The sequence below is a fragment of the Mobula birostris genome, chromosome 3 (genome assembly GCF_030028105.1).
Source record: "Mobula birostris isolate sMobBir1 chromosome 3, sMobBir1.hap1, whole genome shotgun sequence".
NCBI classification, from domain to species: domain Eukaryota; kingdom Metazoa; phylum Chordata; class Chondrichthyes; order Myliobatiformes; family Myliobatidae; genus Mobula; species Mobula birostris.
In genome coordinates this window covers 171,417,001-171,429,795 of record NC_092372.1, presented here as the reverse complement: position 1 = coordinate 171,429,795, position 12,795 = coordinate 171,417,001, and the positions used below count along the sequence as shown (strand labels likewise).

General features: G+C 42.1%; 1 protein-coding gene across 3 annotated transcripts in view; it reads right to left on the bottom strand.

Annotated features, from left to right (window-relative positions):
• Positions 1-12,795, bottom strand: part of ctnnal1 (catenin (cadherin-associated protein), alpha-like 1) — a 325,158-nt gene that overhangs the window by 39,775 nt on the left and 272,588 nt on the right. For all 3 annotated transcript variants that reach the window (XM_072253686.1, XM_072253683.1, XM_072253684.1), the window contains one exon: positions 7,114-7,314. In XM_072253686.1, coding sequence (XP_072109787.1) covers positions 7,114-7,314 — 201 coding nt within the window. The remainder of the gene's footprint in view (positions 1-7,113; positions 7,315-12,795) is intronic.

The window sequence follows — 12,795 nt, the reverse complement described above, 5'->3', positions numbered from 1 at the left end:
TTCCTGGAACACTGGGGCATCTTCTGGGAGAGGTATGACCTGTACAAAAAGGATGGGCTATACCTAAACCCAAAGGGGTCCAATATCCTAGCCGGCAGGTTTACTAGAGCTGCTGCGGCGGGGGGGTTTAAACTAATTTGGCTGGGGGATGGGAAAGGATATACTCACATTGAAGAGGGTTCAGGAGAACCCTCAAAGATTCACGAGAATGATTCCTGGAATGAAAAGGTTACCATATGAGGATCATCTGGCAGCTCTTGGGCTGTATTCCCTGGAGTTCAGGAGAACGAGGGGGGAATCTCATAGAAACATTCCGAATGTTAAAAGGCCTGAACAGATTATATATGGCAAAGTTACTTCCCATGGTAGGGGAATCTAGGACAAGAGGGCACGACTTCAGGATTGAATGTCATCCATTTAGAACAGAGATCCACAGGAATTACTTTAGTCAGAGGGTGGTAAATCTGTGGAATTTGTTGCCGTGAGTGGCTGTGGAGGCCAAGTCATTGGGTGCATTTAAGGCAGAGATAGATAGGTTCTTGATTAGCCAGGGCATCAAAGGGTATGGGGAGAAGGCAGGGGAGTGGGGATGACTGGAAGAATTGGATCAGCCCATGATTGAACAGTGAAGCAGACTTGATGGACCGAATGGCCTACTTCTGCTTTTCTATCTTATGGTCTTAATTAAATACTTTTCAATACCATCTGCTCCTATCCCTGCCCAAGGCTAAAGGTAAAGTTCAAAGAGTTGTGGTCACAGTCTCCGAACTGCCCCACAGCGAGAGTTCTGTCATCTGACCAGGTTCATTGTTTGGTATGAGATCCAGTATGGCCTCTCCACATACTGTACATTGTTCATTATCCACTATAGCAACTCATTACCTTCAACTGATTAGCCCAGTGAGAAGACAACATTAATTTGAGTGGCACACACAGAATGCTGGAGGAACTCAGCAGGCCAGGCTGCATCTATGGAAAGCAGCTGATGTTTTATTCTGCCAAAGTGTTGTGGCCTGAAATGTCAACTGTACTTTTTCCATAGATGCTGCCTGGCCTGCTGAGTTCCTCCAGCACTGTGTGTTGCTTGGATCTCCAGCATCCGCAGATGTTCTCTTGTTTGTGATTAATTTGAGTGGTGAAGCCTTGCATTGTGCAGGGTCTTTTGATGTCACAGAAATGATTTGCCAGCCAATAAAGTCATGACCCAGGCTGAAATTGCTCTCAAAGAAATAGAATTATTATGCCATTGATGGACTTTCAAAAACTATTAAAAATTAAACATACTACTTAAGCGTTTTAAAGTTATTTAAAAATTAATAATTGAAACACTTAAAATCACAAGAAAATGCAACATTGATTAAATAAATTTAACTCAAATCAAAAATGTAGATTACCTGAACCCTTTCCTCTTTCTTCAGAGTCATTTTCTCCCTTGAAATGAATAATTGCCAATTTGGCACAGATTCAGTGGGCAAATCTCTTGCATATACTGCTGGTAGTCTACTGCTAGATTTCACAATAAGCCTTACATTTACCATTTCCTTGGTGACTGTGTTCCTTATGTTTGTCTCTCCCTTCCTTACAGCTCCCAATTTATATCCTCTATAGTGACACTAATGCTAAATACCTGTTTAATTCCTCAGCCATCTCCTTACATTCCATTCATTCCTCAGGATTTCAATTGGACCAATGCTCACTTTATTAACCACCTGTCTACACAATTAAATATTTTTTTTAATTGTTTTGACACAATACAATCCTTAACTTGCTTAGTTAATCACAGATGGTGGATCCTACCCTTTGATTTTTTTGTCTCATTAGGAGGCATATATTCTGTGCATTCTGAAAGATCCTCTTAAATACTTACCACTGTTTCTTAATTGACTGATACCTTAACTCAACTTGCTGGGTCACTTTGGCTCACAACAATTTCACGTCCTTACTACTGCTTTTTATTTAATTTTGAACTACTAGCCTTGGACCCATTTTTTCCCCCTCAGATTGAATGGTAAATTCCAGCATATTATGATTGCTGATGCCTGGGGATGTTTTCATGATGAAGTCATTAATTTTCCATATCAAGTCTGCTCTCCTGTGGGCTCCAGAATGTCTGTCCTAAGAAACTACGCTTAAAACAGCTCAGGGGCTCCTGACCCAGGTTGCTTTTGCCCATGAAGTTATTCCAATCTATGTGTAGACCAAGATCCCTCATGCTTCTTGCCATGCTAGGCTGACAATCTACTCTTATTTCTTTCTTTATGCTAAAGGCTGATTTATACTTCTGCGTCAAATCCACGCTGTAGGTACGGCGTAGCTGCGAACCCTACGCAGATCCCTACGCTGTAGCCTGACGCGCACCTCTCCCAAAATGTAACTACCCGTCGTGGCAACGCAGACTGCAACAAATGTGATTGGTCCGCTTGGTAGCATTGCATTTCCTCCTATGCTGCAATAGCTTCCCATTGGGCGACTGAAGGGCAGGGAAGGAACTCTGGCTGCAATGCTTTCCATAAAGCTTCACAGACCTCCGAAATTATGGAGGACACATTTTGCTTTGACCAAAAAAGACACTTGCTCTAAGCATGTTTACCCCGAGAAAGACTACCATGACCATGAAGCCTTGCACGGGCAGGCGTGAATTGCAGAGCGACACAGACACGCCAACACACAAGTATAAATGCTCACAGCGCGCATAGGCCACTTGCGTAGGTATGGCGTCCATTTGACGCACAAGTATAAATCAGACTCAAGCCCTACCACCTAACTAGTTATGTGGAATGTATATCACTCCCACATGCGAGTTCTTGTCTTTATTATTTTTTCATGCTATCCAAAGCACTTCTATATTAAGTTCAAGTTTACTGTCATACATACAACCAAATGAAACAAAGTTCCTCCGGACCATGGTACACCCACAATACATATCTCACACACAGCACAAAAAAAAACAAAATATTACCATAAATAAGTTAATACAATATGATTCAAAAAGGATTTAGTACACAGCACAGGTTAAAAATAAACAGTTAACAGCTCGCAGTCCTTGTGATGAGACCTCAGTGGTGGCAGGGTATTCATTAGTCTCATGAGCGGGGTATTCCCGTTGGTAGTGGGTCAAAGAGATTGTGGGATGGATGGTAGGTATCCTCAACAGTTCTTTGGGCCCTATGTCTAAAACACTCCTGGGGGGCAGGGAGATCCTCTCAGTGAATTTTACTATCCTCTATAGGGTCTTGCGGTCTGATGCCCTGCAGCCTTTGTATCACACAATGATGCAGCCGGACAGGACACTCTCTCAATGGTGCTCCTGTATAAGGTTGTTAAAATAGGGTGGGAGAGCCTTGTATGCCTCAAACTCCTCAAAGTGTAGATGTTGCCGTGCCTTCTTGACTAATGAGGTGGTGCTGTTGGTCCGGGTTAGATTGTCAAGGAATTTTTGTTCTTCATTCACTCCAGGTTAGAGCCATTGATGTGCAATGGACAGTGGTTAACCTGCGCCTTCCTGAGCAATGCTAATGAGTCGGCAAACAGAGCCTCATTTTCTGAATTTAGATTATCTTCCCTATTGATTACGACCATTGTTAATTACCAGAGTTGTTCCTCCTTCATTCCTATCCTTCCATAGCAAATGTTCTTCATTTGATGCCACATTCAGGCAAACATAGCTTTGATGTCAAGGACAGTTACCTCTGGAATTCTGCCAGGTACGTGATCACATCAGCAGCCAAGCAAAATTCAGTTTGGTCAGCGGTCATTTATTTAGCACTTGTACATCGAAACATACGGTGAAATGTATCGTTCATGTTAACCGCCAACACAACCTAATGCTGATGTCACACATATCATGCCCACAATGTTCAGCAGAACAAAACAAGCAACAAAAGTGCAACAGCAATAAAATAAAACAATCAAAACATAAACTCCTTTCCTCCTTCCCACCCACACACATCGTCTGGCCTCCAACCTCAGAACAGGCTGTTGCTGAGCCTTCAACCTTCAGCCCCTGACCTGGACTTGCAGACTTGAAGAAATTGCGTCTCCAGTTTCCGGATTCCCTGACCCAGGCTTCAACCATCACATCTGGTATCGACCCCAGGACTTGCCAATTATAGGTCTTTGAACTCCAGGCCTTGAACTCTGGAAGAAGAGAATTTTGACCCCAGGACTCGCCAAGCTGGGGGTGGCCCTGGCCCTTATGCCTCCTGCTTGCACTGAGCTCCAAGCTCCGATCAAGGAACGTGCAGAACTGGGGAACTCTCCTACCTGGGGAGGCCGGGGGGCGGGGGGGGCTTGGGGATCCTCTGGGTCCTCCCCACCTTGTCTTTCTTCCCGGACCTCCTGTCCCATGATCCTCTCGTATCCCCTTTTGCCAATCACCTGTCCAGCTCTTGGCTCCATCCCTCCCCCTCCTGTCTTCTCCTATCATTTTGGATCTTCCCCTCCCCCTCCAACTTTCAAATCCCTTACTCACTCTTCCTTCAGTTAGTCCTGACGAAGGGTCTCGGCCTGAAACGTCGACTGCACCTCTTCCTAGAGATGCTGCCTGGCCTGCTGCGTTCACCAGCAACTTTGATGTGTGTTGCTTGGAATATTGTGTTCAGATTTGGTCACTCAACTATAGGAAAGATGCTATTAAGATGGGGAAAAGTGCGCAAGAAATTTACAAAGATGTTGCCAGGATTTGAAGGAAGAGGTTGCGCAGGCTTGGACTTTATTTATTGGATTGTAGGAGAATAAGGGAGTGATCTTATAAACATGTATAAAATCATGAGGGACATAGAAAGGGTGAATGCAAACAGTCTTCTTCTCAAGATTGGAGAATCAAGAATTAGAGGGTCTAGGCTTCTGAGGGGGAAAGATTTAAGAGAAACGTCACCCAGAGTATATATGGAATGAACTACCAGCAGATGTGGTTGAGGCAGTTAAGTTAACAAATACAGGTACATAGATAGGAAATGTCTAAAGGAAGATGGGCCAAATAAGTAAATGGAACTGGCTTAGATGAGCACCAAGCAATCCGCTAGAGGAACTCAGCAGATCAAACCACATTGCTGGGAGGATAGGAAATGATGCTTCCAGTTGAAAACCCTGTATGAGGACCAAAGCATCAGAACCTGCACCCTACCGTGTTGAAGGAGGTCACAATGGTACCTCACACCATCTTCAAGGCCCATAAATGTTGGCCTTGCTAGCAACATCTATCTTCCACAAATAACTAAAACAAATATCTGCCTTTTAAATAGTAGCATTTTGGAACTAAAAGTAAATAGCCATAAATCCTTTTCATGGATATTGTTAGTTTGGTAATCTAACCTTACTTAAGGTTTAATGACACAGATTATCTGAGACAAATGTTCCAATAATAAGTTAAAAAAGGAACTTTTTCCTTGATTCTGTGTTTTAATTTTCTGCAGTTTATAACTCAGACATCATTAAAGAGATAAGAGCAGATGGAACTGTTTTCCTTTGGCAGCTGAACTACTATCAAAATAAAAAAAAAAAACTAAGGTCTTTTTAACACAGCTTGAATTGACTACATACACAGGAAAATTAAGAATGTTATCCATTAATTCAGTCCATCAACAGAAAAAGGCCTACATTGCCAAACATGGTCCTATAATCTTCAAAGCTGAACTTTGTTGATAAGGCACATTAAATTGAGCACAGCTGAGCCTATGATGCTTTAATCCCAAACTTAATTATGTTAAATTGAAGAGTTTGTATTTTGTTATATAAATCAGTTACCATGCCAATTTTCTGTAGATGATTAAGCTGCATCTAGACTACATAGAAACAGGATGATAAAATGACTAACTGTGACCAAACAAAGTAGAATCTCCCAACACCTTTTGTTAACATTGATCTCTTATATATAAGCATGACAAAGCACTTCCAAAATTTCCTACTTGGAGCAATGAAAGGACAAGTTTGACATTAGATAATGCACAAGGAAAATATGTTGACATAAGTGGGTTTGCTATTTTGGTGGAGTTGGTGTCTGTTGATTTCAGCATTTAACCAAGTTGTGCAGAAATGATTAGTGTTCTGACTAGTTGAGTGCAGGAAAAGTGTTCCATTCCATGGAGGTAACTTCCAATACCAAAAATAATAAGATCACATTCAAACGTTTATATGAAAGTTAAGCTCAGTAGTCCTTTTTACTTATGTAAACATTTGTTAGAAGGATGCCATTTCCTGCATCTAATGATCTGTACCTAGCAGTAACCAATGTTTTTGTTTAAAATTGGACCACGACTTCGACATCTGATACTAACAGCCAGTGCAGAAGGGACTATTTAGCCCACAAAGCTCAAGGTAAGAAAGTTTTTAAATGTACAGTTTTTTTAAAAAATACATTTTCAACACAGAAAACTGAAGTATGAGGTAGAAACGTTCACTGAAGGAGATCTGTTTTCAGTTTTGAGAACCATTACATTATTTTACAATTATTTCTCCTGAACGAACTGAATGAAATAAGTTATCTTGTACTAATTATTAGCAATGTAAAAATTATTGCCGCAATATTCTCTTCCCCATTTCCAGGCATATTTTCCTGAACAGAAATATTATATAAATTTACCAGAAAAATTCTCAAAGAGAGCTATATTGCAGCCTTCTGCACAGCAGCATTCTAACTGTGGGATTTCTGAACTACTTAGTTGGGCTTATCATGAATCCTTCCCTAGTCTTCAAACTTGTAGCAAAATATTTCAAGATCAAATCAGACGTCTCTAAAGACTAACAAAACGACTTCTCTAATCCCTGTGATAATTTCAAATTGATAACTCATAAGCACAAACTTCTCAACCAAAGAAAGTTCCATTCTAAATCATGCTGTTACAATTTTAAGATCGCTATCAAACAGTGGAAGATGTCTTAGAGCCCAAAGTTCAAGCCATGGTCTTCCTTTCAATTTCATCTTAGTGAATTAACATGAAATTATTTTTTAAATTTTTGTAGTCATTTCTACATGGGGGGGTGGCAGCCAGTGTTCCAGTTGTGCAAAAATCAATATACTGTGTATAAATTATAAACTTACCAAGGAATAAAGAAAACTTACAACTAAATTAACAGTCAAAAATATCAAAATTTTCTATATAAACAGAACCTTACTGCTTGTTTCCACACAGCAACCAGCTGCTCCAGCTCCACTCGGGCCTGCCTGGACAGTTCCAGTATATGTTCTCGATGTTCATGGCTTGTATATGCAGAATCTGTGAAGTCCTCTGTATGTTCCAAGATTAGTTCAAGCATCGCTGTGAGGTTTTCCTTAGCAATTCCATGTAAATTGTCTCGTAAACTTTCGACCTTCATCTGAACAAGAAACACTAGTTAGTAACATGAATAGTAACACATCAGAACACATCATCTGCCAGCTCGGGTTTACCAATATACTTCATCCGGGATCATACAGTTTCTTTGAGATGGTGAGGACACCCTCTAATTTACAGTATTGGGTACAACTTTGGAAACCTACCTACACGAAAGATGCAAATAAGATTGAAAGGGTGCGGAGAAAATTTACAAGGATGTTGCCAGGACTTGAGCACCTGAGTTATAGGGAGAAGTTGAACAGGTTAGGATTTTACTCCCTAGAATTCAGAACACAGAGGGGAGATTTGACAGAGGTATACAAAATTATGAGTGACACACGTAGGTTGGGCAAACGTAAGCAGGCTTTTTCCACTGAAGTTGGGTGAGACTATAACTAGAGGTCATGGGTTAAGACTGAAAGCTGAAATGTTTAAGGGGGACATGAGGGGGTAACTTCTTCGCTCAGAAGGTGGAATGAGCTGCCAGAGGAAGTGGAGGATGTGGATTCGATTTAAGCATTTAAGAGAAATTTGGATAGGTACATGGGTGAGAGGGGTATGGAGGGGGATGCTATGGTCCAGGTGCAGGTTGAAAGGACGACGCAGATTAATGGTTCAGCATGAACTAGATGGGCAAAATGGCCTGTTTCTGTGGTGTTGTACTCTATGACTGTATGGCAGTCTTCCACTGGGAGCCTGGATTCTTGCACATTAGTGGAGTATAGTTGTGTGTAAGTGACTAGAATACTGCCTGACCATGGTAAGCCTCCTGTCCTGCAGCTGATTGTCAAACCTGCTGCTGAAACTGAGAGTTCATAATAGTATTCGACATTCAAGTATAGGCATATCACCCAGGATATGTCAAAAATTAAAAATGCTGATATACAGTATTTTTAAATGTCAAAGGACAAATATACATATTCACAGAATATAGAGCAATGCAGCATTGTACTGGCTGTTCAGTGCACAATGTTTTACCGACCCATATAAACCCCACCAAGATCAATCGCATCCTTCCCTCCTACACAACCCATCACCCTCCATGTTTCTAAATGTCCTTAATGCATCTGCCTCTACCACCTCCCAGATCAGTGCATTGAAGGCACTTACCACTCTCTGTGTACAAAAACCTACTTCTAACATCTCCCCTGAACTTAAAACTAGAATTATTTTTAAAAATTAAGTAACCTTTACTAATGTTTCTCCCACTAGTCAATTTCTGCTATTTTTTCAAGTTAGCCTGGCCTATTAGCCCCAGGTTAGCCCTGTACAGGGTTTCCAAGTCTGAGCGCTGAACAATATGCGGATGTTTCAAGAGGAGACCGCCCAGGTAATTCAGAAGTTCCACAGCCAGTGCACTGCTGAGCAGAAGGCTCGAATATTTCACTCCAGGTTTTACTGCCTATACACTTACACCTACGTGGCCAAGTTCTGCTCTAGTTTCATCTACTAGTGTACAGATGACACCATTGTCGTGGGACAGATCTCAAAAAACTTTGAGACAGAATGCAGGAAGGAGATAAAGAGCCTAGTGGCATTGTGTCATGGCAACAACCTTTCCCTCAATGCCAGCAAATCAAAAAAACTGGTATCAACAGGGCGGAGGTGGAGATGATTGAGAACTTCAAACTCAAGGTACCATACCAGCACCTTGACTTCCTCAGAAGGCTGAAGAAATTTGGCATGTCTCTGTTAATCCTCACTGATTTTTATGGCTACAATATACAAAGCATCCTATCTGGATGTGCCACTGCTTGGCATGGCAATCCTCTGTTGAAGACAGCAAGAAACGACAGAGAGTTGTGGACACATCTCGGTCCATCACAAAACTCAGCCTCCCCTCCATGGACTCTGTCCACACAGATGGTTAGATAGGAAAGGTGCAGTGGGAGACAAGCCTAATGAGGGCAAGTGGCATTAGCAACAGATCAGCATCACAGTTGGCATGGAGGAGGTGGGCTGAAGGAGCCTGTTTCTGTGCTGGGCTCTGTTTCCCACTCACACATGCCAGAGCTCAACAGGCTGAATGCAGAGAACATGTTTCTGCTGGCCACGGAGATGGGGAGAAGGGCAGTGTGGTGGTCTAGAATCAAAGGCCATTCTCAAGATATGGGACAACATTCAGTATAATGAAGTGCAAAAACTTCTTCATTCTAAGGGTGGTAAATCTGTGGTAGTTGCTACTACTGAAAGCTGTTGCGGCCAAGCTACCGAATATACTAAGGGCAGCAACAGGCATCAAGATTTATCAAGAAAGAGCAGGAATAATGTTCAACCACAAAGGATCAACCATGATTGTTTTGAAAGGTGATCTTATTCCAACTTGTATTTGTCTAAGTTTCTGTCCAAAATTTGTATAGACCATAAGACACAGGAGTAGAATTAGGCCATTTGGCACATTGGGTCTGCTCTGCTATTTAATCATGGCTCTTCCTTTATTCCCCTTCTCAGCCCCACTCCCCAGCCTTCTCCCCGTAACCTTTGATGCCGTGGTCAAACAAGAACCTATCAATCTTCACCTTAAATACACCCAACGACCTGGCCTCCACAGCTGCCTGTGGTAACAAATTCCACAAAGGCACCACCAGAACTGGCTTTAGTAGAAAGTGTTTGAGCTGTGCCTAGCCATACAGTCATGAGTTAGAGAGAGTCGAACAGTGGGCTAAGCAAGCATCCTTGAGGTGCACCAGTGTTGATTGTCAGTGAGGTGGAGATGTTACTTACAATCTGCCTTTACTGGGATCTCCCAGTGTGTAAATCAATGATCCCATTGCAGAGGGAGGTACAGAGGCCCAGGTTTTGGAACTTGTTAATTAGAATTGAGGGCATGATTGTGTTGCAAGCTGAGCTGCAATCAATAAACAGCAACCTGACATAGGTATTGCTATTGTCCAGCTGGCCCAAGGCTGAGTGGAGAGCCCGTGAGATTGCATCTGCTGTAGACCTACTGTGGTGATAGGTTAATTTCAGTGGCTTCAGGCTCTTGCTTAGGCAGGAGTTGATTTTGGCTATGACCACTCTCCACCCACTTCATCACAGTAGATGTGAGTTCAACTGAGAGATTGTCATTCAAACTACTCACCCTACTCTTCTTAGGCACCGCTATGACTGTTGCCCTTTTGAAGCAGGTGGGAACTCCTGACTGCAGAATTGAGAGCTTGAAGATGTCCTTGAACACTCTTGCCAGCTGGTTGGCCCAGGGGTTTCAATGCCCTACTAGGTGCACCATCAGGGATTGATGCCTTGCAAGGGTTCACCATCTTGAAAAATGTTCTGATGTCAGCCTCCAAGACAATGATCACAGGGTCACCTGATGCTGCAGGGATTTGCAGGGTATAGTTTTATTCTCCCTTTTAAAGCGTGCATAAAAGGCTCATCTGGGAGTGAAGCATCACAGCCATTCATGATGTTAGGTTTCACACTGTAGGAAGTAATGGCCTGCAAACCCTGCCAGAGCTAACATGCACCTGATTCCATCTCTAACTTTAATCAGAATTGCTTTTACTCTCAAAATAGCCTTCCACAGATCATACCTGGATTTGTAGTATAGTTCTGGATCACCGGTATTGAATACTACAGATTGAGTCCCTAGCAATCTATGAACCTCCTGGTTCATTCAGTTTTTGGCTTGGCTATGTCTGGTATGTTCTCAAATGCACACACTCATCCACACAGGTCATGATGAAGTTAGTTACAACTGTGGCGTGTTCATTCCGATTCAAAGACGAGTCCCTGAATATTGCGCAGTCTATTGACTCAAAGCAGCCCTGTAAGCGTTCCTTCACTTCCTTTAACCATACCTTCTTGGTCCTCACCACTGGTGCTACAGTATTTAGTTTCTGCCTATATGCAGGGAGTACAGTCAGTTGATCAGACTTTCCAAAGTGTGGGCATGAGATGGCACAGTAAGCATTCTTGATGGTGGTATAACAGTGGTCAAGTGTGATTGTTCCTCTGGTTCCACAGGTGATATGTTAGTGGTAGCTGTTCAGAGACTTCTTCAAGCTGGCCTGGTTGAAATTCCCCACAATTGTAGGGAAGACATTTGGGTGCGTTGTTTCCTGGCTGCTGATCAGTGCTCAGCTACTCCAGTGTGCGCCTGACACTGGTCTGAGGTGGAATGTACACCGCTACCAAGATGATGGCAGAAAACTCCCTCAGCAGATAAAATAGACAACATTTGACCACTTGACATTCCAGGTCAGTGGAGCAGTACTGAGACAGAACCTCCAGGTCTGTGCACCCTGATGAGTTAATCATAAAGCATACCCCACTTCCTCTACCTTTAAAAGACTGAGCTGTCCTGTCTTTGCAGAGAATGGTGATGCCATCCGGCTGCATCGCTGTGACTGAAATGGCAGACGTGAGCCATGTTTCTGTGAAGCAAGGTACACAGCAGTCCCCGACGTCCCTCTGGTAATGCAACGTTGCATTGAGGTCTTCAGTTTTATTTTCCAGAGACTGTACATTTGTCAGCAGTATAGTCAGGAATTGGGGTCAAAGACCTCTACATTTCAATCCTACCTGTAGAGTGGCTTGTCTTCCATACTTCTGTTTTCTTAAAGGGGGAACCGCATTTGCAACACAAGTCTGCAGTCTGGGTTCTGTTGATATCTCTAGATTTGAGTAACTATGGATTTTTTTAAATGTCTTAAAACGATGTTGCTTACTGAATTACCCATGGCTGTGAGTGGATTTCTGCTCAGGTAAGTCCTCTGATGATTCCCACCGGAGCTGCAGGCAATGAATCGCCCCTTATCAGCGCAATCTTGAACAGGTTTTCACTCACGTTCTTAAAAACCATTTTATTGCTACATGGCAATAACCCATGATTGATCTGAATGAGATAGCTAATCTGTGTACGAATACCACGAGATTACTTCTCATTCTTCAGGCCGACATGTTAATATATCAGACATACTCTGCCGGGTCTTCCCATTGTAAGATAATAGCTTATTCAATACTTAATTCAAGACTGGGTTAGATAAGGGATGGAATAGTTTTCTATAAACTGGCAGGCACAGTTTAACCGACTGCACCTGTTTGATAAGCGAATCAATCAAAACTTCGTTGATAGGATAAATATTTTGTTGCTCAACTGCAAAGACTTCTAAATACATTAGCTTAATATGTTTGGACAATTTCAAACTAGCACTCTTCAAGTATAGACTCGCACATTAAACTACTCATAATGTGGAATTAAATTAGTAGTTTCAGTCAAGGAGGCCATAAAGATGACTGATATACATAGGAAGTAGTCCTCTGAGAATAAATGATACTCTAGTCAGCTATCTTTTATATGTCGAGAGACTGTTACTGAAACTAAGATTAGCTAAATTTCCTACAGTAATCCACCACCGTGATATACATAAAATGCAATAACAATAAAATGTCATTTTCATATTTTTCCTCACCTGACTGCAAAGCACCTAAATCAACAAGTCAAAATTTATAAAATTCTGGAAAATAGACATGAAAAATA